Raw genomic sequence first — 25,591 nt, 5'->3', positions numbered from 1 at the left:
CTCAGACAAGTGCCCGCGCTGTTTCAGTACACATTCGGCGGCGCGGAGCTGTGGCACAGCGGCCCCGGCGCAGGCGGCCGCGCCACAGGGCTGCCTCACGCCAGCAGCCGCTGGCCCGTCCAGGCGCCCGGTGGAGACGACGGGCCGGGACACGACCCGCGCAGCCAGCAGCGGCGCCGCTGTGGTCGGAATACGCTCCGCGCAGAGCGGGGCCGCTGTGGTCGGGACACGCTCCGGACAGAGCGGGGCCGCTGCGGTCGGGACACGCTCCGCGCAGAGCGGGGTCGCTGTGGTCGGGACACGCTCCGGGCAGAGCGGAGCCGCTGTGGGTCGGGACACGCTCCGGGCTGAGCGGGGCCGCTGTGGTCGGGACACGCTCCGCGCAGAGCGGGGCCGCTGTGGTCGGGACACGCTCCGGGCAGAGCGGAGCCGCTGTGGTCGGGACACGCTCCGGGCAGAGCGGGGCCGCTGTGGTCGGGACACGCTCCGGGCAGAGCGGGGCCGCTGCGGTCGGGACCCGCTCCGGGCAGAGCTGGGCCGCTCACGGGCGGGGAGGTTGTGCCGCGGCGTATGCTGATGTGGCCGGCCACGCGCGGTGAATCCCGTGAGTTGCGGTGTACGGCGTCAGACGTTGGGGCTCTGGTGCGCGGGCTTGACTCCTGCTGTGTGTCTGGCGTCAAACGCGGCTGTCGGTGCAGTGTCTGACATGGCGTGCCTGCTGATCTTCACAGCTGCTCCCGCCTTGGCCGTCGAGCTACCTGTGTAAGGCACTGCGCGGCCAGAGTGTGACACTGTGTGTCTGTGTGCGCCCAGAGCTGGACCTGCCTCTGCCGCCGGGCTGGTCGGTGGACTACACGCGCGACGGTCGCCACTACTACATCGACCACAACACCAAGACCACGCACTGGTCGCACCCGCTGGAGAAGGAGGGCCTGCCCACCGGCTGGCAGCGGGTCGACTCGGCGGAGTACGGCACCTACTACGTCAAGTGAGTGGCGGCAGCTCCCGTTCATCACAATCGTCGCCCAAACTGCCCGTTCGTCTGGTGGTGTGCCGAACCCGCCTCGCATGCTACGTCAGCTGTTGTACATCACGGCGGGGTGACTCTGGATCTGGGTTGCGTATCGTGCTTCGTACCTGTGCATGCAACACTTTGTAAGCGCTGTATTATATGCGGCAACGTCAGCTGCGACGTGCCGAGATAATCACTTCGTACGGGCCGCCGCCCCCACCGTCGGCACGCGCGTGCCGTTCTACCAGCGCGCCGACCCTGACCTGACCTGACGCTGACCTGACCCACCCCCCCGCCCGTGTGCGCCGGCAGTTCACATCACACAAGCAACACTGCAGTTACGAGACACCCGCGGCACCAGCGCTACTGCGCCGAGCCGCTGCACGCCGAAGACGCGCCAATTCAGCCGCCGCTTGCCCGTGCCGCAGCGGCCCGGTCACACGCAGCTTGTCCGCAACTCGCTCGTGCCGGCCAGTCCCTACCTGCCGAGGGTTTGTTGATGAGTTGCGGCTCCGCAGTCCGGCCGGCAGCGCTGACCCGACTGCCAGCGGGCCCGCGCCCGCTGGGGGTCAGGCCCGGCGCCGCCGGGGCCCTGCGGACGCGGAACGTCAGCCGTACGCCGCTGCACCGTGCCTGTTGACGTGCGCCATCCTTCGTTTGTACGTGATTAGGGGTTTTGTCACGGCTTAGAGACAGCACCTGGCAGGCAGCGGCCACTGGTTTCAGCTATGGCCACGAATGACTTTCTTCACCGTTCGCGCATGCGCTGATGAACAGCACTTCCGGCAGCGTGTTTCGGGTGCCGAACACTCGCTTGGCCGCAAACAAGGTTAATTGCATATCATTCGATCTGGCGTCCAAACAGCAGTGTGAAACTGTGTTAAGACAACCGCCATAGGTCTGTGGCCTAGTTGCCCAACCACGAATGTGCGGAGTCACCATTGGCCTGCCTCGCTGTGCTGTGTACGGACAGAGCAGTCCGCATGGGGCCGGTGAGATGGCGTGGCGCTGGCGTCGCGAGGCTGTCCCGGTGGGTAACGTCGGTTCGGTGACGCCGGGCTGACGCCCACCCGTACCTGCCGCAGAGATTCCGCACTGGCTCAAGGTGTACTACAGCCAGGCATCGCCGGAGCAACGACCACAAGCTCGAGTGGGACCTGTTTCCGGCTCAGCGAGCTCTCCTGCTTCGACGCCATGATCATGCGGTTGCACAAACTGGAGCTGGAGGCCATCGTGATGAATACGAGGCGCGCAGGGTACGTGACCGACGCGTCCGGAGGCGGCGCCGGGCCGTCAGCGCCAGCGGCGGTCACCGGCCGGGCATGGCGGCACAGTTGGTGGTCGTTCTCATCAGTCGCCGCTCACTGCGGTTTGCGTGCGATACTGGAAGTTCCGGAAATATCCAAACTAGTTTTCAGCTCCAACGAAAACTCTTCTCACAGTTTCATCACTTGCAGAAGGGAAATCAGTTTGTAGCTGATAGTGCTCTGCGTACGTGTTTTCCATTGCTAAGGTATTGCCGCTCAGCTGCTCACTTATAATCCTAAGAGCCTGTGCTGGCTTGGGACAAGGTTTATCCAGCACCTGCATTGCGTGGTGTTCACCATTTGCCATGCGTGCTGCCTGCATATGTAGCTTAAGGTCCTGCCAGGCTTTAATGACTTGTCCTCAAGGCCTCTCCTATTGCGTGGACGGCACCACGCTCCCTGACGCTGCCTGGCCCAGGCCCGCCAGTCCTTGGATCGTTCGCGTTTGTGGCGCTGACGGCCGTACCGCTCCCCCCCCCCCCCCCCCCCCCCCTCCCCAGGATGGAGCTGGCTCGAGAGATGGAACAGCGGCAGCTGGCGGCGGCGGCCGAGCAGCCGGGTCCGGCATCGGTCGCGCTTCAGCCCGCCCCCAGTGCCAGCGCCAGTGTCAGCTCCAGCTCCAGCGTCAGTGCACGCGCAGTGCCGAGCTGATCAAGCGCCAGTTGCTCGAGTCGGACGAGGCGCCCGAGAGCAAGGGTGACGACCCCGGGTCGTGCTTAGGCCGGGGCTTGTGACCAGCGCCAGCGCCCGGGGCAGTGTGTGCGCCAGCGCCGCGGTGGCGGCCGCACTGGCGTGGGGAGGTGCGCAGCTACCGTAGTGCCTTTGCCCGGAGCCGCCGCCGTCGGCGACTCGGCCAGTGCCACGGAAGAGCGCCCAGGGTGGGCGAGCTCGTCCGCGGGGGCGCGGGTCCTGCGCTCCGATGGGCGCCTTCCCTCCCCCCCCCCCCCCCCCCGGCCATTCAACTGCCTCTAACCGGCTGCCAAACCTGTAAACATTGCTTCCGTGCCTGAGTTACGGTGTCTTCCTATCGGAGCGGCGGGGTGGCGGGGGTCGCCTACCATGGTTGTGGCCTTGTAACCCGGCGATCGCCGCGCCGGCCGTTTTACGCCATTGAACTGCCGTGTCGAGCCTTACGAATGGTTGTGCGCCGCTCTCGACGGCCGGACCGGAGACGCGCGTCTCCGGCCGCGTGGCCGCCAATGCGCGGCGGAGTTTTGCGAGCGCGGGCAGAGCTTTGGTGGCATTAATGGGTGATCGTGGAGGGAGATGACCAATCGCGAGGACCACGTGTTTGTGCCGGGATGTCCGCGGCGCGGACCTGACGCCGCTGCCGTCGGCCGCCCCTCCTGCTGCGTCGCGCCTTGCTCGCCGGCTCCAGGCGGACGGGGCGAGTTCGCTGTGACGTCACGAGGGTGTGCCGCGGCGCGCGGTGGACTCGTCGCCAACCTGCGGTCGTGCGTGAAGCTCGGAGTCCACGGGAGTTGGACGGATGTGGACAGGGCGTCAGATCCAGTCTTTCAGTATGAATCGCCGCCCGTGCAAATAGTGTTTTAGATAAGTGTAGTTTAATGATAACACTTGTGATATACTTGTGATTTATGGGAATAGACGGAATGCTTTAATGTGTACTGCTTGTTTTTATGTCTGGTGTACCTGTGCATCGATGTTGTAGTTTTAAATAATTTACAGGTCCACCTGGTATCTGGTTTGACCACTGTTCGCCACGTCACGCGCCTCTGTGCGATCTTGGCCATAAGTCCGCGCTGAGAGGTAGCCACTGCTTTCGATCTCTCCGTTTCGGAGAGCTTGGCGTGCTCGTGGATGCGGCCACCGGCCGGTGCATCGCCACTGTGGGCGGCGATGCAAGTACCGAGCTGCTACGGAAGTGGCGGAGTGACTGTACGAGGAAGAAGCCACCGACGCGCCATTGTAATATCTGTATGCTACGCCAAACAGCCGCGGTTGATGGCATGGGCAGGGCTTGGGTGCGCTCAGGGACCGCCCATTGGACTACGAAAACTGACGACACGACTCAGGGCTCAAACTGGCTTCCTTCGTTCCTCGCGTTGGATGGTCGTCTCAAGTGTCGCTGTCCCACAGCACTCACTTGGTGAAAAAGGGACTTTCGCAGTGTATTGCAGATGTCCATCAGGCTGGCTGCCGAATCTACATGACCTCAGGCTGTCCGTATTGGAGCTTACACGCACATATCCGGGTCACCCGGCACTTGTATTCTCCTGGGCTGTGATGATGACGCCCCGAAGGGTAGAAACATGCCTGCCATTCTCCTATAATGCATTACTAGTAGGCGCCTCCGCGGCCGAGCGCCGGGGGGCGGGGGACACCGGCCTCCGCGGTCAGCGGTCACCGTGACTCCAGTCGGCCGAGCGCCGGGGACACCGGCCTCCGCGGCCGAGCGCCGGGGGCGGGGGACACCGGGCCTCCGCAGTCAGCGGTCACCGCGACAACCAGTCGGCTGAGCGTCGGGGGCGGGGGGACACCGGCCTCCGCGGTCGGACGGTTCACTGCGACAACCAGTCGGCTGAGCGCCGGGGGCGGGGGAACACCGGCCTCCGCGGTCAGCGGTCACCGCGACACCAGTCGGCTGAGCGTCGGGGGCGGGGGGACACCGGCTCTCCGCGGTCAGGCGGTCACCGTGACGCCAGTCGGCCGAGCGCCGGGGGCGGGGGACACCGGCCGTCCGCGGTCAGCGGTCACCGCGACACCAGTCTGCTGAGCGTCGGGGGCGGGGGACACCGGCCTCCGCGGTCAGCGGTCACCGTGACGCCAGTCGGCCGAGCGCCGGGGGCGGGGGGACCACCGGCCTCCGCGGTCAGCGGTCACCGTGACGCCAGTCGGCCGAGCGCCGGGGGCGGGGGACACCGGCCTCCGCGGTCAGCGGTCACCGTGACGCCAGTCGGCCGAGCGCCGGGGGCGGGGGACAACCGGCCTCTCCGCGGTCAGCGGTCACCGTGACGCCAGTCGGGCCGAGCGCCGGGGGCGGGGGGACACCGGCCTCCGCGGTCAGCGGTCACCGTGACGCCAGTCGGCCGAGGCGCCGGGGCGGGGGGACACCGGCCTCCTCGGTCAGCGGTCACCGTGACGCCAGTCGGCGCCGAGCGCCGGGGGCGGGGAACACCGGCCTCCGCGGTCGGCGGTCACTGCGACACCAGTCGGCTGAGCGCCGGGGGCGGGGGACACCGGCCTCCGCGGTCAGCGGTTACCGCGACACCAGTCGGCTGAGCGCCGGGGGAGGGGGACACCGGCCTCCGCGGTCAGCGATCACCGCGACACCAGTCGGCCGAGCGCCGGGGGCGGGGGACACCGGCCTCCGCGGCCGAGCGCCGGGGGAGGGGGGCACCGGCCTCCGCGGTCCAGCGGTTACCGCGACACCAGTCGGCCGAGCGCCGGGTGGCGGGGGACACCGGCCATCCGCGGTCAGCGGTCAACCGCGACACCAGTCGGCCGAGCGCCGGGGAGGGTGGACACCGGCCTCAGCGGGCCGAGCGCCGGGGGCGGGGGACACCGGGCCTCCGCGGTCAGCGGTCACCGTGACGCCAGTCGGCTGATGCCGGTGAGAGCGTGCGTCCTCACACTCCGACCCGCTGACTGCCGTGGCCGGTCCGTACACCGCCACTCCTGCAGCGACTGATCCCACTCGTATCTGTGTCCCTGTAGCGCACCCACAACCTGCTCCAGCGGCATCACTACCCTGCGACCGTCTCCTTCAGGGCGGTTTCGCCGGGAAGGGCAGGGTGACGTTGATATGGCCGGGGCGAAAGGCGACCACAGCCGCCAGCGCTCACCGGCCACGTAGCTGTGCGGCGTCCTCAGGTTAGTCCGGTAGCAGTCACTCACCGAAGGTGTGGCGCGGCTCGATGGACAGCTGCGACCTGTGGTGCGCCTCCCCTTCTGTCTGAACTCGCCAGTGCAACAGCTGACGCTCCCCCTTCTGCCTGAACTTGCCAGTGCAACAGCTGGCGAACCAGGTCAGTGTAGCACGCGTCTTTCCCATCTTGTCTGCGCGTCCGTGCAGGTAATGAGTTCACTTTCCTGGACGCCCCGATTCGCGGGAGTGCAGGGGCGTCGAGATGTGTGCGGGAACACTCCGCTCCCAAAGACACTGAACATCGGCAGCCGAAGAAGAGACGGTGGTCAAAGCGCCAGGCGCGAATGTAAGAGATGGATTGCCTTTTGGGGGGGGGGGGGGAGAGTACCCGCTTATTGCACCTGAAGGCCATTGCATTCATCACGCACGCCGTTGTTACTGAAACTAGTCGGTGCAGTTACACTTTGCATTTGCCATCCATTTGCAGCAGTGTCGACCTCATTTCTGGAGCGTTCGATGCACATGACCGTCACGTGATCGTGGCGCGATGCTGGTGTGACCTCCCGAGCGGCTGGCTCGCGAGCCCTTGTATAATCGGCACCTCATATGGCTCGGGCGCGGTACTGTTGGTGTATGCGCCAAACGAATACCGGATCCCCCGCGTTTGCAGCATCTGTGATGCAATAGTTCCCACCACCCATGCCAGCAATGAATTACAACTTGGAAATGTCCGCCCAGCGGCGAAGCGTGCTGTCGGCCTCAAAACGAGAGCCATGTTATGGTAGCTCGCATTCGTCGACAGGGCAGGCGACCCCTCGACAACTGGAGCGCACAGGATCAGCGTGTGAAGACAGCGGCTGGCGTAGTGCCTGAGCTTCCACCGTTGCCACGGTCGCGCCGACCCTGGCAGGCGGCAGTGACGGGCGCTGGTCGTTGCATCGTCGATCCACACGGCTGGACGGAGCCAGAAAGGTGGCAAACGCACGCAGCGTCGTCAGTGACGAGTCGTCCATGTCTTATGGTGACACTCCAGACTCCAAAGTCCATTGAAAGCGCGTAACTCCCACGACAGTTTATTACAAACCAGAACGCCACCGGCAGATGAGGAGAGAGAGACAGCCAGGTGATAAGCGTTAACAGTGGCTAACGCACCTCCCAACGGGCATAAATAAACAAAAATCTGCAATTACACTTGGAAGTGAATAACAACGGGTGCCGACCACGCCAGCGAGCCAGCGGACGGCGCAGTACAGAGCCACCACCGGGAGTAGTAGGCCACAGCCGCCACAGACCACAGCGGATATCACGCAGCCCGCCACCGCGGGCCGGGACTCGAAGGCAGATGGAGCCGGAATTCCGAGCAGCGGCCCGACAGCGGGGCGACCAGGGCCGGCCGACACCGCCCGCAAGCTGGCATGGGGTAGACGGAATGTAAGCCACATCAACAGTGCTGCGTGCTTGGATCCTGTGCTGGAATACCGAGTCCGTAACCGTGTGCAAATAGAGCACCTTGGCCAACAAGCTCGCAATGCACTTTGCAAATTTGTTGGTAAAACCTCGCTCGTCCTCCGTAGTAATTTCGTGCAAATCACCTAATTCCTGGGTCACCGATCGAGACTGCCCCAAACGGCGGGTAACAACTTCGCCAGCACCACACGCACTCCCATAGCCAAACGACTGCCATCATCATTGATAACACACACACCCAACAGCAGAACCCAGTAACGCATTAACAGCCACCCGCAAATGGTAGCAAGGAAGTCGCACACTGGATTATAAAATATAGTGCAAAAGGCGACGACACAACAAAAGGCACTGAACGACATTGACAACTCCCATAGCGTCATCCAATCCACTCTTTCCATTCCAATTCCAGCGATCTTTGCGGTCCATTCCAGGTGATGTCGTCACTGACGTGGAATGTGGCGAAGCGCCCCATGGGAGAACACGGGCCGCTCGAGGGCTACGGAACTGCGCTCACAACCATTTCTAGTGATCCCGTCGGCAACCTCCAACGATCGGGTCTGCCACCAGGTGGCAGAAGAGGCGCTACTGTAGGCTGCCGGTCTGCGCCGTCTCGGGGATGAGCTTCTGCAGCAGGGCGGTGAGCACTAGCAGCGATGCCTGCAGGCCGGCCGGCTGGTGATGGTCCAGCCAGAGCGTGCGGTACTGTTCCACCAGGCTCAGCAGCCTGCCAGCCAGGGCTACCGGTTACACATACATTCACGCACGCGCACACACGCACTCGCCCGCGCGCGCACACACATACGCGCGCGCGCGCGTGTGACTAGCACCGGATCACAATGATGCGCACAGCTGGCACAGGCGGCAGTAGCACAAGCAAAGCCGCCACATGTTACAGGGACGCACGTCATTGGCATAGGTCACGCAGGCCGTCTACCACGGCGGACAACGACCTCACGGGCCACGGAGCCAGAGAAGCAGTGCACTACACTGTGTCGAAATTCACAGGCGTGAACGCACTCGCGTGCTTCACTCTCAAACACCAACAGCCAACACCAAAGCTCGACGCCGTTCTACATCCAGAAGAAATCGAACGACAATCCCACTTGCAAATAAACCGGGGAACGCGGAAACGCGGTCAGATATATGCACCCCGTGCATTTACGTGCGCCAGTACATTGATCTGTCCGCTCGCTCTCGACGGTTTTTTACGGCACCGCAACGGCACGCTCGCTGCAACAGCAGGCGTCAATTTCCTCCGAACCCGTCCACCGCTGGTGCACGGCGGCACCGCTGCGGGTCGCGTGGCCACGTCCCCTCACTTGTTGGCCGTGTCCGTGCAGAAGGTGGGCGCCAGGTTGGCCACGCCCACGTTGATGACGGAGAAACCGATGTTGCTGTGCGGGTTGGTGCCGACCGACACCAGCGCCCGACAGATCCTGCGGCGTTCAACACGCATCCTCTGACAGGGCGCCTCGCCACACCCTTATCGCGGGAGGGACATTGCCGGACCTAGCGCTATGACACACACTTGACGCTCTAAGACATCTGTCGAATGCCGAGACCACCGAGACAGACACTACGCCTTCATTGGTGCACGATCCGCCTCGGTGTCTGCAGCGCCCCGACACGCGCCGTCGGGCGGTCACGTCGTCCTTCCCTCCGCTGTCCCGCCCAACGCGTCCGCAGTGACCTGCTCCCGAGTCAGACTCAGACACAGACCGTTCGCTCGCCGGTCTGGCGGCACCTGATCGACCGAGGCGGCCCCGTGCCAGCCGCCCCTCGCCCGGCGGCGCTGGCCCACTGACCTGACGGCTGTGACCATCAGCTCGGCGGTGAGATGCACCTCACGCACCAGACTGTCACCCTCCGGGTGCGCCGGCCGCGCCGACGGCAGCGTGTTCAGGCAGTGACGAACGCGCTTCATCGTTTTCTGGGGGACACCGCCGCGTGCTATAAGACCGTGCCAGACATCGACACTCCGCCACATCAGCGCATGGTGCGGGCGATGGTGGCGCCACGCTGACGCCAGGCTTTTCCAATCGGCTGTCTTTACAACCCTCACCCGTCTACTGCAGTGGACAGGAACAAACTGACAAAGCCGCTTTTAAGCCGTCCTAAATCCGATACTACACAACGCCAACGAGTGATACTGCACACTACATGGCTGGAGCTGCTTCCCATGAATGAACATGCGACTGCAGCAACCTCAATTCAAACGCGCCGTCACCCAACACCCTCCGTTGCCTTTGTCCACAGCACGCCGCCACCAATTCAAAGCTTGGCAGCCGACGCCGCCGCTGTCGCCACGTGCCAGCACTCTGCTGCCGCCGGCCGAGCGCCGGCAGACCCTCAGACTCTCCCTTAGACTCGGACAGACTCACGTTGGCGTGCCAGCACTCTCCCGCCGTCGGCCGAGCGCTGGCAGACTCTCAGACTCTCCCTCACACTCGGACAGACTCACGTTGACCGTCTCCAGACTGAGTCTCTCGAGCGGCACGGTGTCGGGATCTGCCAGCAGGCGGTGCAGCGTGCTGCCGTCGGCCGGCGGCAGGTCGGCCGCGCTGGTCGGGCCCTGGCCGCGCGCCGCCCTCAGGCTGGGGGTGGCCGGGAAGTGGGATCACGACACGCCCGGCCCCACACAGATACGGCTACCACCACTGTCGCCGCTGTCCGGCACAAGGGCCCTGCGCCCGCCCGAACGCGGAGCCAGGGCCGATACAAACCCACGGGCCTGCGTCACCACCCGTCACCGGCCGGCACAAGGGCCCTGCGCCCGCCTGAACGCGGGGCCAGGGCAGACACAAACCCACGGGCCTGCGTCACCACCCGTCACCGGCCGGCACCAGGGCCCTGCGCCCGCCTGAACGCGGGGCCAGGGCCGACACAACCCCCGGGCCTGCGTCACCACTCGTCACCGGCCGGCACCAGGGCCCTGCGCCCGCCTGAACGCGGGGCCAGGGCAGACACAAACCCACGGGCCAGCGTCACCACCCGTCCCCGGCCGGCACCGGACACACGGCAGCGCTGACCAGGCCACCCTACAAGACATGACACGGCGTGTGAACGACGTCGCCCCAACCCAACGTCAGCCTCAGCCCTAGCCTCTCACCAGAATGTCTCGGCGCGCCCCAGCTCGACGACGGCGCGTCCCAGGACGCCCTCCGGCTCCCGCAGCACGTGCCAGCTGAGCAGGTCGGCCAGCGAGCTGTGTACAAACTCCTGCCGACAGAGGGCGCTCCGTTTAGCGCCGCCCGAGCGCAACGGCGGCTGCCCTCATCACGTGGGCAAGTACCCGATTAATAACGAATTGTATTATTGCGTAGGTTACACCACACATTAAACTACCCACATTTCAAGGATCTGTCTTTTGTGCAAATGCACCTGAATGGCCACGTAGACATTCATTGACCCCATGTGTATAATCCAACACACCATTGATCCCACGAGTATAATCAAACACACCATTGACCCCACGTGTATAATCAAACACACCATGTGCTCGATGTGCGGCGGAATAACTGTCATCGCTAAACACACGAACCAAACCTCATTGTAAGGACGTGGACTGAGCAATTCAGAGTCCTTCATTACTAGCAGTTATCGGTCTTCAATAACCCAGGAGAATGACGCTTCCAAACGCACCAGGTTATATTATAAATACTCAACATTTCAAGCTGCGCGTGTGATCACTCGTGCTCCCTGTCATGTGGTCACTCATGTAATGACTTATGATAGCGTGAATGTCTCCCGCATGGTTGTCGGATTGTACGCCGCATAGGGTGATGGGTAACTAATAAATTACCGCCTCCGCTTTAATACGAGCCACCCACCAACCAGCACGGCATGCAGGCCAGCCTCCACCAGTCAGGCCATCCGTTGAATCCAATGCAGTTGCGAAATACGACATTTTTCATCGGCCGATCAGATAACACGGCAGACCTCGGACGCGGGAGCTAATATGGGCGCACGAGACTGTGACAACTAGCCTCGAATCCGCAGCAGAAACGGGCGAAGTCTGCAGTGAATGCCGATGCATGCTGAACGCACAGTCCACTCATCCAATCGACTTACGTTCTTAGTGACTGCCAGTGGAACCGGCCCACTTGAGCTAGGATCGTGATCGACTCGGATCTCCCACAACACCGCCGCGAATCAGATTCGGTCCAACTCCACGCACGTCGACCAGAAGCCGGTATTGGTTCCGCTGAGGCGGGACTGGCTAAATCCGGCCACACGACAGTACTCTTGCGTATCATAAACATAATATATAAATTCCCCTCCTCCAAAACCGGTGAACACCACGCGAATGGATAATAAATTCCTTCCACGAACGACGCCAGCTACACTCCACACTGACAGGCCCTGGTGATTCATGGCGGCTGTTCTGTTCCATGTTGCATCACTATGCGCGCGCACATTACCTAAATGGTCAGTGAGCTTCAGTTCGCTAAATCCGGTGGTAATTCCGCGGCGCGCGCGGGGAAATTTCCAGCGCGCTGTCCCGAGGTCACCAGTGGCGGGCGCACGTGTAACGTGCAATCAGTGCAACGACCACTGCCGGGCAACTCCGCACACAGCGTGGTTGCCAGGCACAGATCAGCCTCCGTCAGAGGTCACCAGAGGTCACAGCGCACGACACGGACCGAACGGTGCGGTGAGCGGCCACCGGCAGCGACTCCGCCGCCAGCGCCGTCAAACACGACTCCGGCTGGCTGCACTACCGGACGTCACAGCGAACAGCTGTGGCCGCAAGGCTTCACTGCCGCCACTGACACAGCGCCAGACAGTGACAGTGACCACTGAGAGTGACAGATAACAGTGACCGATGAGCCTAATGCCATCAGCGGTGGCACATTTACGGCACACGAGGCATCGGCAGACGCCGGGACGCACGAGAACCCACCCCAGACAACGCCACACGTGATGCCCAAGCTTTCTGAATATGCTAAATCGTTGTTGTTTTCCCTTCCCAAAAATGTAGGATCACAAGATAAGTAGATAAAGGCATGATCTGTAGGCTGCCGTCTGTGCTGGTGAACGCCGCCAACTGTACGCCCCGGTTATGCGACCTACGAGACCATGCCATTCGTTTTCTCTTGAAGCATTAGCAAGATGGGTTACAGCGTTTGTACGGCGACGTGTAGCTGCCGCGATTCGGAGCAAACAAAATTGTTGTTGAATTTAAGACTACTAGATGCATACAGAAGCGTCGCCTTTTGTGCTGGTTCGCCTGATCACACAGAGGAATATTTGCGACTGGCCCCCACTAGTCAGTCGACCGACAATGACCATCTGATTCCACCACACAAGAGGATACATTTGTGAACGCCGAAACTTCGCCGTAGTTTTGCTTCAATAAATGAAATATAGCGCAAAAATGCGCAGCGGGTTTAAACATTAGGCAAATGAGACACATTGCAAATGACCATACCAATGACGATACTTTACAGCAGTTGTGTTTTTACTTTTTGTTCCGTGGAAAATCGCAACTATCACACGATCTCCTCGGCTGCACTTGCTATATACGGTAAAATATCTGCCGGCAAAGTAGGCAGCCCGCTGGCTATTTGTAGACGCTTGGACCACGGATGTGACGTCACAGATGGAGCCAAATGACTGGGCATCCCGTGTCGAGGCCGAGGGATCCCCGGGAGCCCACTTTCTACGCGGAGCGTACGTGACGGGCTGGACTTGGCGTCACCCCAGACTGGGACACGATTGGACTCGGTGCAACCCAGACCGGGGCGGCGGGGTTGGCGGGCTGGGTTGGCGGGCTCCAGCCGGCTGTGATGGCGGGCGGCGGCGGCAGCACGCGCCACCATACATGGGCAGTCAGCCAACCGCCAGAGCCGCGGCGCTGAGATCAGCCAGAGCCGCGGCGCTGAGATCAACCACAGCCGCGGCGCTGAGATCAACCAGAGCCGCGGCGCTGAGACCGGTCAGAGCCGCGGTTCACAGGAGAGGTTGGCAGCAGCCAACTGCATTGCTCTCCGCTAGCCAGCTTCACGGCTTAAAACCGGCTGGTAGCAGCCACAGGTGGCAAAAAGTGGTACAAGCCAAGTACTGCAGAACACGTCACAAGCGAAAGGACTAAAGAGGCACAGCAAAATGACACGAACATTACGTGTCGATCCTTGCTAGCGTTATGTGGTACACTGAGCAGGGCTAAAATTACAACGAGGATAATGGCTGGCTGACATACACTGCAGGATGCCACAGAATGTTAGGGAGGTACATGGAATAGACTGCAGTTAACACAAATCAAGCGGCACAGATAAATTTATCTGTACAAAGACCACGAAATGGTTAGTTATCAATATGCCAGCAATGCAGTCGGTCGATTTTTCATGCAACTCAGTCGGCGCATTGTAAGAGTGGTACAGCATGATCGGCCGACAATCACGTGCTGGTCAACAAGAGCCACAAAATGGCCGACATTCAATGTTCCACCGACTAAGCATCAAACTGCCGGCAATCATACCGACGCAAATGCAGCATCCAATTTGGGAGAAGGCTCAAACCTCAGTTCTGCATCAACACATGTTTAAGCCAGAAAACCCTGTTATTTCCACCATCCCATGTGTTCCGTTGCCGTCCTCCCAGGAGGCCGCGCGGGCGCAACAAGCGACACACCAGCTGGCGCCCACGTCAGCTGGCGTGACATCCCATGTGTTCCGTTGCCGTCCTCCTAGGAGGCCACCCGGTCGGAACAAGCGTCGCACCAGCTGGCGCCCACGCCAGCTGGCGTGACCTCAGTGACCGCAGTCTGGCCCATACATCATGCGTCTTGATAGATACGTGACCTGTGACGGCGTGCTCGCACGTACAGTGCGCCGCCTGGATGGTGCCAAACACATGTCACATGTCATGACACATTGGCCCTGGTACGCCTGATCGGAGTGGCCGCCCGGATGGTGCTAAACACATGTCACATGTCATGAAACGTTGGCCCAGGTACGCCTGATCGGAGTGGCCGGCCTGGATGGTGCCAAATACATATCACATGTCATGACACATTGGCCCTGGTACGCCTGATCGGAGTGGCCGCCTGGATGGTGCCAAACACATGTCACATGGCATGACACGTTGGCCCTGGTACGCCTGATCGGAGTGGCCGGCCTGGATGGTGCCCAACACACGTCATGACACACTGGCCCTGGTACGCCCGAGGGAGTGCCTGGCCTTCATTTAGGCCATGCACATCTCACAAAGGCAGCAACATTGCATGCATCATCACTTTGTACTACGACTATAACACTCGCACATAGCGTTTAAAACATCGGCTAGTAACTGTCGACTTAAAGCAGATATAATTGTGCACATTGTCATCCCAGTTAAACTTCCATGGTGTCATATATCTATGCATTCAAGCATCACTAGAGGTGCACCAATTAGTGTAGCGCATGTGCCATATATTCTTATCCTGTCCTTGTGCTAGCATGGAACGTTCGACATTTTCACTGGACAGAAACTATTTCAGCTACAATGCAGTGGCGTGCGTAAAAAGAGGAACTCTTCGGCTTTGTGAGTTTCTGCCAGCTAACACTAGTTTTAACTGGTACAAAACGGTAAAAGCCAAGAAGTCAGGAACTGGTTTCAGCTGGCTGAAAGGCCAACTTTGCAAAAAGAAGGGCTGATCAGAGCCACGGTCAGGGATGGACCGATCGGAGCCGCGACCAGGGATGGACTGATCAGAGCCGCGGTCAGGGATGGACCGATCAGAGCCACGGTCCAGGGATGGACCGATCAGAGCCGCGGACAGCGATGGACCAATCAGAGCCGCAGTTCAAAGATGGGCTGATCAGAGCCGCGGCCGGGGATGGACCGATCCGAGCCGCGGTCCAGAGGCGGGCCGATCAGAGCCGCAGTTCAAAGATGGGCTGGTAAGAGCCGCGGTCTAGAGGCGGGCCGATCAGAGCCGCGGTCTAGAGGCGGGCCGATCAGAGCCGCGGTTTAGAGGCGGGCCGATCAGAGCCGCGGTACAGAGGCGGATCGATCAGAGCCGCAGTCCAGAGGCGGGTCGATCAGACCCAGAAGGGGTCGGCCCGGGCCGACGTCTGTGGCCATGTGACGCAGGTGGGGCGGGCTGACCGCTCAGTTCGGCGAACGGACACCGGTTCCGGTGCCGTCTGTCAAAAGCGCGGGAAATACAGCGCCCGCCCTGCGGTCTTCCGGCGCGAATCGCGGCTGTGCTATGGTCGGCCGGCGCGGTCGCAGGCTTCCCGCCTGACGTCCAGCGCACATTAACCAGCGCCGCTCGGCGCCGCTCGGTGTCACTGCACAACACACGTCTGACGTCGATGAAGAGAGCGGAGCAGAGCCGGACATAAAGAACACCCCTTACGAGCGCTGATCACAAATCGTCCGGCCCTGAATTACTTGTTTCGATGGTTTCGATGGTGTTTGACCACTCTTTGGCGGGACCAATCGCACTTTTTCAAACCCATGGTAAAAAAATCGCCTATTGCACGCACCAAACCAGTCATTACAAGCCTGCGTCATTTCCTTTCAAGCAAACAAGTGCTCAATGGGTCGTAATGAAATTTCTGTTGGCGAGTTGCCGCCATTTTATATGAACTGAACCTTACAATAGGGAATTCCGGTAAACATTTTAGCGACCCAAAAACGATCAAGCGCGTAACACTGAGGTCTCACTCCCCGCTTGCCCTAAGGCCACGTGACGGGGTTGGGCCGGCTCCAGTCAGGCCCCGTTCTGCAGGCGCCTGGCGGCCGCCGCCACATTCAGTACGAAATGGGTCTGCTGTATCCATGTAAGCGGAGCAGACAACGCTGATGGCGGCCAGTGACAAATATCAGCAGACCGGCAGAGGTACCATGGACCGAGAGCATATTCAGGGGGGGGGGGGACACTTGGTACGTGCCACACACCCTATGAAATTTGTGGCGTATTCATATGCATGTCATAACTGACGGCCATTGAAAAATCGGGATAATGTTGTTAGAATATGCCATTTGAAAACACGCAATATTGTTTTACGACGGGCAATATATTTACTGTTGCCAAACCTTTGAGTATGTAACTGCAAAATCCTACACACTTCCCTGCAATGAAATAGACTGAATGGAACCTGCACAACATGCGAGACCGGTCGAAATTCGCCCCTCCCCCCCCCCCCATTTATAGTTTTGCTCAACACACAGGATGGCACACTAAGAGCCCCACGGTGTCGTGACACTCCAGCGTATTGAAGCTGAAAAGCAGACCAAGTTCCACAATGGCCAGCGGTACTTATTTTTGAATTTGTGGGACGGCATGGGTTTGACCGTGGGTGCTCTATGTTCGCTCCGTACATTGGAGCTTCTCTGTTTGACCTCAACCTTTCGTCCATTATGGCCTTAGAAACATGTGGTTTGTGCCTCGTTCATCCTCTAAAAAGCAATTATTTTTAGCGAGTGGCATAGATTTTGTGTACCATTGTTCTCTATAAGGGCAAGGCACGACATTCTGCACCAGCGGGGTGCATGACGTACATTACATACAATTCCGAAGTGATCTGAGATTCCAGTTTGGGTCCAGGTTCATAGGTTGAGTCGCATAATGGATCCAACTTCCAAAGTGATCGGCATTCGCATCGTTAATCACCTACTGAGTTTCCTCATGACACTCAACGGCAAACTCATGTAATTTGCCTGTTTGGGGTGCGCCAGAGGGAGCCATCAGGTGTATCTGCTTGTTTGTGGTACGCCAGAGGGAGCCATCAGGCTTATTCGCCTGTCTGTGGTGCGCCAGAGGGAGCCATCAAGTGCATTTGCTTGTCTGTGGTGCGCCAGGGGAGCCATCAGGTTTATTTGCCGCTTGTCTCGTGGGCATCTATCGTTATAACTAATGACAAACGCAGCACGAAGCGATACGTTACTGTTGCGGCGGGAAAGGCGTCGAGGAGCCGAAGTGGCGGGCGCGACCTCTGTCGTGTGCCGAGCCTGGAGCTTCCCATTCAGAGGACCTGCGTGCAGTGGGCTCGGCTCGCTATTTTCACGGCCTTTTAAGCGTCGCGTCAAGTAAGTTAAGCACTGCGTGATAAGCTGTGCTTTTACTCCGCTTCATTGCAACACGAGTACACGCGTTCGACAATTTAGGCCTCTTTGAGGTTGTGAGGACACATTCTGAGAGTTGTCTGAGACACTCCCCACGGCCCACATGGTGTTACTGCCCGGGTGGTTACACCATGGGGGTCGATCAGGGGCGCGCGCGCCCATGGATTCTCCGAAAGGCACCAGGAGAGCACCCTTTGCTCCTACGCAGCACGTGCTTTTGTAAACGATATCGCCAAGGCGAGCCACAAAAGCCGCATCACCCTAGAACGCACAAATCACTTCCATACTATGGATGGCTAAATGGCGTATTTTTCAGTGTCTTTAAAGGGAATGTTCCACATCGGAAGGTAGTGAATCGGCCATCAGATATGACGAAAGAAGCTCGCTTATAACTACCGGTACACTTTTTAGTGGAAAAGTCTGCTCTGAACAACACAATTCCCCTGTTTGGTTGTTTGAATACATCATTGTACCTTGTACAGCATATCAGAGCCAGTTGACAGCCGTTATCTCCGGAGATTGTGCTCACGAACGCCAGATATGAACGACCCGATAATTATATTTTCTTGGTCTTGGTCGCTGTAAGGCCAATGGAATGCCACGATGTGAATGACGTTATCATGAAGTCATGGACGCTTGAGCAACTTTGAAATAGTCTCCGAATCAATTTGCATAACTTCGTGAGTATATAGCTCAGAAACTCGAAGGGTTTAGGTCTTAAGAAGGGCAGGCAATAAATAGATGGGCAGTGAAAAATGCGACGAATGGTGAAATTATTCGGATGGCTAAAAATTGTCTATTTCACTTCAAAATCTCATATCAATGTGGAACACTCCCTTCAAAAGAGGTCATTTCGCAAGCCAACTCACCTGGGACTCCCATCTCAAGCCTTTCACCAATGTCCATCCGGAAAACCTATGCCAAATTGCCGTCCGGACGCATCGCCCTTTTCTCAGCCGCGTGGTGCGGAATCGCCTCACGAGGCGCTCCAAGCCATCTGCTTACACTGACTTTTCTATTGCAAACAATATCTACTAACTGGGTCGAAGACGGGGTGCCTCCATTGAGTTGGCGACGCTCTCCGCGTAAGAAACGTCGACCACATCTGGCCAGAATGTCAACATTGCTAGAAAAATTGAATGGAATAACCGCAGGCCAGGTAGAGAATCGTGAGCTGACCCCCTGCTATGAAACTACCCATAAAGCGAAATAGCTCTTGTTAACAGCAATGCTTGTCAGCTCTTTTGCACTAGGACCACGTTTCCAGCACTTCCAGTGCCGTCGCCACGAATTATCGACAGATGCGAGCATCAAGAGCAGCTGTGTTGAATCTGTATACAGACCGATAGGTCGTAATGTAAACGACAGTATGCCGTAAGGTGTATGCAGCATGAGAGTCAAGTTTGATTTGTGAGTCAAATCAAACCTAGAAAGGTCTTCCGAGGCTTTCAGTTTCTCTCTCTCGACGCCAAAATTACAACTTCGTCCGTATTGCCCTTAACCACTCGGCAGTGTACGTGCGGCAGCCTGGGAGGCCACCAATGAGAGTATACGGCGCATCATCCATTCGGTCGGTTCATTGGCAGGTACGTCAAATTTGCGCTGGGAGGCCGCCAATGAGAGTACACGGCGCATCATCCATTCGGTCGGTCCGTCGGCAGCTACGTCAAATTTGCCCTGGCAGCGCCTGGCTGTCGATCTCGCCATTCGATGGGAGCCAGCGCATTGATGCTTGGAAGGCGCGCGCGGAGACCCGGTCGGCGCATTGGCCGCTGTTTAACAGTACCTCAGGTGAAAACAGGCGCGGCATCAATCCAGTCCTGTACGCAGGCCTCTTCAGAAATGTTGAATTTTGCCATGGAGCGGCCTGGAGAATGTAAGCTAATGACAAGTTTATTCAAGGGCTATTAAAATCCCAGGCGCGTAATCTGATAGCGATGTGGGTTGTTGCTTACCATACTGTGTGCTCAAGATGTGGGGAAACCAGCAATTCTTCGAACTCTGAAAACCCAGCCAGGTATGACGTTACACCACGACAGCGCCGGCGGCAGGGCCGTCGCGTCGTTGACATCACACCTGCTCTGTTCTCATTGGTCAGTTGCCGAATGGCGGCCGCCGGCAGGTATATGAATCGGCGGTAGGCGCGCTGGCGTCTCAGTGATCGGACGACGCAAGCGGGCGACGTATCCCGCGACACGCGTGTAGCGGGGACGAGCTTCGACAGCGACCGGCGTGTCCCGGCACACGTGTACAGTGCCGACCGGCCGACTAGCCAGCCCAGCTCCGGCTGCCAATTACGCCGTTGATCCGTGTCAGATCGAAGTCCAGCGCCCCGCGGCCGCCTCCGAGCCGTCCCTAGCCACCAGCGCCGGGCTCGCCCGCCTGCGAAAAGCGTCAGTCGCGTCTCATCGCACGCGCGCGCCCGCTCTTCCACCGCGCGCCATGGTGCTGGCCCGCCGACTGCTGCTGGCCGGCACGCTGCTGGTGGCCGCCGGCAGCCTGCACGCCCGGCCCGGCCAAGACATCCTCTTCCCGGGCGACGTGGTGGAAGGCTCGGTGGTGCCGCGCTTCCTTCCGCGCCGGCGCCAGCATCGGCTGTCGCGTCCGACTGACGGCGGCTTCTTCTTCCCGGGCGAAGAGCCACAGTGGACGCGGCCGAGCAGCGGCGGCGACGAGGCCGTGCTGCCCGACCGCGCGCCGCCGCGCCCCGACCGTCGTCGGTCGGGGGTGGACCGTGCGGCCTACGTCGGCACCGGCCGAGCGCACGCCCGAGCCGCCGGCGGCCAGCGCCGATCCCGATGAGGCGGCCCGCGCGCCTGCGCCGGCCGTGATTGTGGACACCCCAGCGCCACGGCCAGCCAGCCTGCGGCCCTCGCCCGGCGGCATCACGTTCGAGGATGGGCCGGCGGCGCCGCTGCGGCCGCTGCCGCGCTGCGGCGGCGAGCCCTACCAGGCGTACAACAACGCCACCGGCGAGTGCCAGCAGCTGTGGACCGGCGACAACTGTCCGGACGGCTACTGGTTCGTGGTCGACCGCAACAGCGGCGACGCCGGCTGCCGGCCGCGGCCCTGCCCGGCCGGCCAGGCGCTGTTTGCCGGCCAGTGCCGACCGAGCGGCGCCGACGCCAACGGCTCCTGCCCGGCCGGCATGGTCGTCTTCCTGGACGAGTTCGGTCACGGCTTCTGCGACTGCCGCGCGCTGCACGTGTACTGGCCGGCCGAGCGGCGCTGCTTCCAGGTGTTCCGGCGCGGCCCGTGTGCCGCCGGCCAACACGTGATGCTGCCCGCCAATCAGACGTCAGCCCGCTGCCTGCCGACGCCGTGCGCCGACGACGAAGCCCTCTGGAGAGAGGACGAGGCGGCGGAGCCCGCCTGTTTTGCAATTAACGAGTACGACCGGCCGTGTGCGGACGGACGGCTGATCGTCGGCGTCGATACACTGCAGCTGGAGTGCGTGCACCTCGGCTTGACGGCCATCTTCGACCTGCCCAAGGTGCGCTGCGCGCCGGGTTCGATGCTCGACTTCCAGGGTCAGTGTCGCGAGGAGCTGTTCCAGAAGTTCCGGTCCGGCTTCCGCACGGTGGCGGTGCCCGAGGCGCGCGAGTTCTGCCCGGCCGGGTTCCACGAGACGCCAGATGGGCGCTGCGTCAACAAGGAACTGGACGGACTCGGCGGCGGCGGCCGAAATAAGACTCGCAACCTTGGTTGAGATCAGCACAGCAGGCTACGCTGGAATCAGCAGAGCACGCCCGGGAGAGACACAGCACGCCCGGCAGATATCAGCATAGCACGCTCAGCTGGGATCAGCACGGCACGCCCGGCAGATATCAGCACAGCACGTTCAGCTGGGATCAGCACGGCACGCCCGGCAGATACCAGCACAGCACGCTCAGCTGGGATCAGCGCGGCACGCCCGGCTGATATCAGCACAGCACGCTCAGCTGGGATCAGCACGGCACGCCCGGCTGATATCAGCACAGCACGCTCAGCTGGGATCAGCGCGGCACGCCCGGCTGATATCAGCACAGCACGCTCGGCTGGGATCAGCATGCCACGCTCGGCAGATATCAGCACAGCATGCTCGGCAGAGACCAGGACGGCACTGTCGGCTGAAACCAGTCTAACACGGCGGCTGCGTCCACCCATTTTGATGAACTATCAAAACCCTATGCCTCCAGATGCTATGTCGCGCCAGCAGATAACACAGAACACAGTGCGGAATCATGTGAGCCATAGACTCTACGCAAGCATCTGTTCGTAGCAGGAGTGATTGAAGACAGTTTGCAATGTGAGCGAACAAGTGATTACGATAAGTGAAGGAAACCTCCCCGCATAAAGGGGCCGAGGCGGGATTTTTCGTACTGCATACGTGTCAGTGATGAACATTCTTCAGTTTTAAGAGCCGTCTGCATCTTTGTTTTTTGGCCAGTGGACGCCAGAGTTGACTTGCAACCATACAACGTTCGTTGATCGTAGTGAGAGTCGTTATGAGCTGTGGGGGAGATGGACAAATATTTTTTGTGATTTTCTGTGATAGTCCCAAAATAAATATTTACAACACTGTCCTTTGATCATACGGAGTATTTCCAAGACGATGCTTGCCAATCGCCGCATAAACACGTGCCATTTCGCTCGTTATAATGATAAACACGTTGATATACACTACAGCTAAGAGAACAGCGTCGAACATGAGTTCCCTCCAGCGGAGCCCGGCTCAGCTGCCCACCAGGCTGACGCGCGGGCCGGCCTGACTTCGGTGGTCTTCTCAGCCCGGGATGTGGCAGCAGGGGGAGGGAGGGGCGGGGTGGGGGCTGTCGCACCGTCACCAGACCACTGCCGTGCCAGCCAGCGGTCGGGGCGACGGGCACGGTCTGCCCCCAAACAGACCCTTCGATTCGGCGACCGACCACGGGCCTCACTCGGGGGTACTGGGGCTTCTGGCCACAGGTCGCATACATCAAGACAAGCCTGCCGCATGCACGCGTGCGTGCGACTCACGGAAACAGAGGTCCCGCTGCAAACGTGCGGCCGTGGCCGGCCCGCCAGTGTCACAGGCGGATTTCTGCCGTATAGTGCGCACGTGTATGTTTTTATCGCTATATCACTAATCACAAATGCTTTCGCGATACAACACGAAAAACACGCTCAAAAAGTTATAAACTAGCGTACAAATGTCTCACATCCGTCCCATCTGACGAGCCTGAGCTTCTGGCTGTACACAGCGCACTTTGCCAGACACCGCAACCCCAGTAGCTCGGAAGCCAAGGTTGATGGCATGGCAGGGCGGAATACAATGAGACGTAAGTACGACCGTGTTGGAAAAACGACCCCAAATTTGGCCGATGTAAATTTGAGGATCATCAATCAACCCAACACGCAACGGCTTGAAGAAAGACCCCCGAGAAAACCAACTAGTTAAACCGACAGGTTCATGTGGTTCACAACGCCTTTATCTACCAATCTGTGTCTGCAGCCAATGTGGAAGGCAGTGACGCTCCCACGACACTTCTCGGCAACAGACGCCGGCCGCGCACAGAATCCAAGGGCCACGCCTGGGAAACCCGGGCGCCTGTACACTGCAGCGCTGAGGCTGCAGCGAGCCTGCAAGATGTTCCGCTGATTTTAGCTCGGAAAGCACGCAGGGCAGCAAAAGCAGCGAGACCCCGCGCATAAGGGTCATCCTTGCTGAAACGATCAGTGGTGACCAATTACCAGCAGACTCCAGCCACATCGGCCCTGACTGGAGAGCGTGTGGGAAGCGGCAGACACTGTGGCGGCTGACGGGCCCCAGCCCGCCGCCGTCATGACCGCGGCCTGCAGGCCCAGCCTGCGCCGCACCACTGCAGGACGGCACGGTGACGGCCGTCGGCCTGTGCAGCCGTGCAGCCTGGCCCGCGGCATAAACACGCCAGCCCTGTTTACAGAGGCCGGGGCCTTCCCATGCCGGCGGGGCGGCGGGGCGGCCGGCTGAAGCGGTGGAGCCGCACACAGCCGCCGCACGCGCTCGGTGCGGTGGCGTACTCACGGTGGGCGTGTCTGGGTTCCAGGCCAGGCCGGCGGCCACCAGCAGGCCCGGCAGCGAGAACACGCCGTGGCTCAGTCCGCCGTCCGCCCGCCAGTCGGCCACGACCATACCGGCACCCATCTGTCACCCAGAGATCGCCGGTCACACAGAGATCATACCGGCACCCATCTGTCACACAGAGATCGCCGGTCACACAGAGATCATACCGGCGCCCATCTGTCGCACAGATCGTCTGTCAAACAGAGATCATACCGGCACCCATCTGTCACCCAGAGATCGTCGATCACGCAGAGATCATACCGACGTCCATCTGTCACACAGATCGTCTGTCAAACAGGGATAATACCGGCGTCCATCCATCACAAAGAGATCGCCTGTCACACAAAGATCATACCTGCAGCCATCTGTCACAAAGATATAATGGCGCCCATCTGTCACACACAGATCGCCTGTCACACAGAGATCATACCGGCGTCCATCTGTCACACAGATCTTCTGTCAAACAGGGATCATACCGGCACCAATCCGTCACAGAGAGATCGCCTGTCACACGGAGATCATACCTGTACTCATCTGTCACACGGAGATCATAATGACGCCCATCTGTCATACATAGATCACAATGACCCACATGTGCGATAAAAAGCTGTCGCCAATGATATTTCGCGGTACGAATGTAACACCAGAAATCAAAGCTTATACCAGCCCCGGTCTGCCACAAAGAGGTTGAACAGAGTCCCATCTGCGACACATAGTTCCCGTCCGCTGCAAAGAGTTCATCTCAGTGTCAATCTGTGACAAAACTATCACCGGACTCCTAATACGATTAACGCATTATGATGTCACCAATCCAGATCCGGATATGAAGCACACAGACGTAAAAGTTGGATGGCTACAACGCGACAGAAATATGAGTTTGGACTTCTTATGCTGAGTTGTCGACATTCATGATGCTAGGAGATACTGGTGAAACGACGCTTCCAAGCAAACATTGGTGTAATGTTTTCATATAAGGAATAATTCATTGCTAACGTCGTTTAACCAGCACCCCATAGCATACTCAAGGCCGATCACTGTCAGCATGAGAACTCTGAACGCATAATGCTGAAAAATCAGCACCTCAGGTGCCTTCTTGCTCATATCCAGTGAAACAGAGCTTGAATTGCGATATGTGTAGACATCGTTTTCCCACAACTGCGACAAGGGCAACTTTTAATGAGAAGACTGGAACAGCCCGTCGGTCAGGTGATATGCCCGCAAAGCAGGGGGAGGAGCCCATGAGGCCACATGCACAGATCCGGACCCGGGAACCGCATAGGAACTCGGATTTCTAACATCAACGTCACATCGCGTCACATCATATCACATGATGTGACGCGATTATGTGAACAGTCTTAACGATCACACTGAGTCGGATCCCCTTTCGTGACGTCCGGTTCTCTGCACGCCGCACAGCTGCCAGTGGTACACGCCCGACGCCATAAACTGTTGCTGTGACGTCACGACTTGACGTCAACACGGGGCTGAATAAGTCAACACGCCCGAGGGCCGGCGCGGCCGTCTGGGAGACACTCGAGCCGCTGGCCCTGCCGAGCCACGCGTGGATCCCGAGGGTTCCTGGCGGACCTCCCCCTCCCCCGCCCCCCCTCCTCCTCCGCCAGATGCGGTTTTGCCTTTGCACGGCAGTTCCGCTCGAACTGGTCGTATATTTGTGGCCGGGCGGCGCGGTGTGGTGCGCCAGCCGGGCGCGTACGTCACGCTACAGCGCTGGTTTACACGAGACGCGAGGCTGATCGGCTCTCCGGCCTCAGCCCGCGCCCCTGTTCGACCCCGTGTCCGGAGACGCCAGGCCATCTCGGTACGCACCAGCTCGGCGGCGGCGCGCGCCGCGTGCG

At 59.8% G+C, this 25,591-nt stretch overlaps 1 protein-coding gene across 1 annotated transcript; it reads right to left on the bottom strand.

The window, feature by feature from the left end:
• Positions 1-7,512: 7,512 nt before the first annotated feature.
• On the bottom strand, positions 7,513-25,591 carry LOC119103239 (uncharacterized). Its single transcript, XM_037226684.1, has 7 exons — positions 25,563-25,591; positions 23,697-23,816; positions 10,725-10,834; positions 10,077-10,209; positions 9,421-9,545; positions 8,935-9,051; positions 7,513-8,339 (listed from the first exon to the last, which is right to left on the bottom strand). Exons 2-7 carry the CDS (start codon positions 23,814-23,816, stop codon positions 8,198-8,200), a joined length of 747 nt encoding a protein of 248 aa, XP_037082579.1. The 5' UTR covers positions 25,563-25,591; the 3' UTR covers positions 7,513-8,197.

The sequence above is a fragment of the Pollicipes pollicipes genome, unplaced genomic scaffold, assembly GCF_011947565.3.
Source record: "Pollicipes pollicipes isolate AB1234 unplaced genomic scaffold, Ppol_2.1 Scaffold_2555;HRSCAF=2994_pilon_pilon_pilon, whole genome shotgun sequence".
In the NCBI taxonomy this organism is placed as follows: Eukaryota; Metazoa; Arthropoda; class Thecostraca; order Pollicipedomorpha; family Pollicipedidae; genus Pollicipes; species Pollicipes pollicipes.
This window is presented reverse-complemented; position numbering and strand designations above follow the sequence as displayed.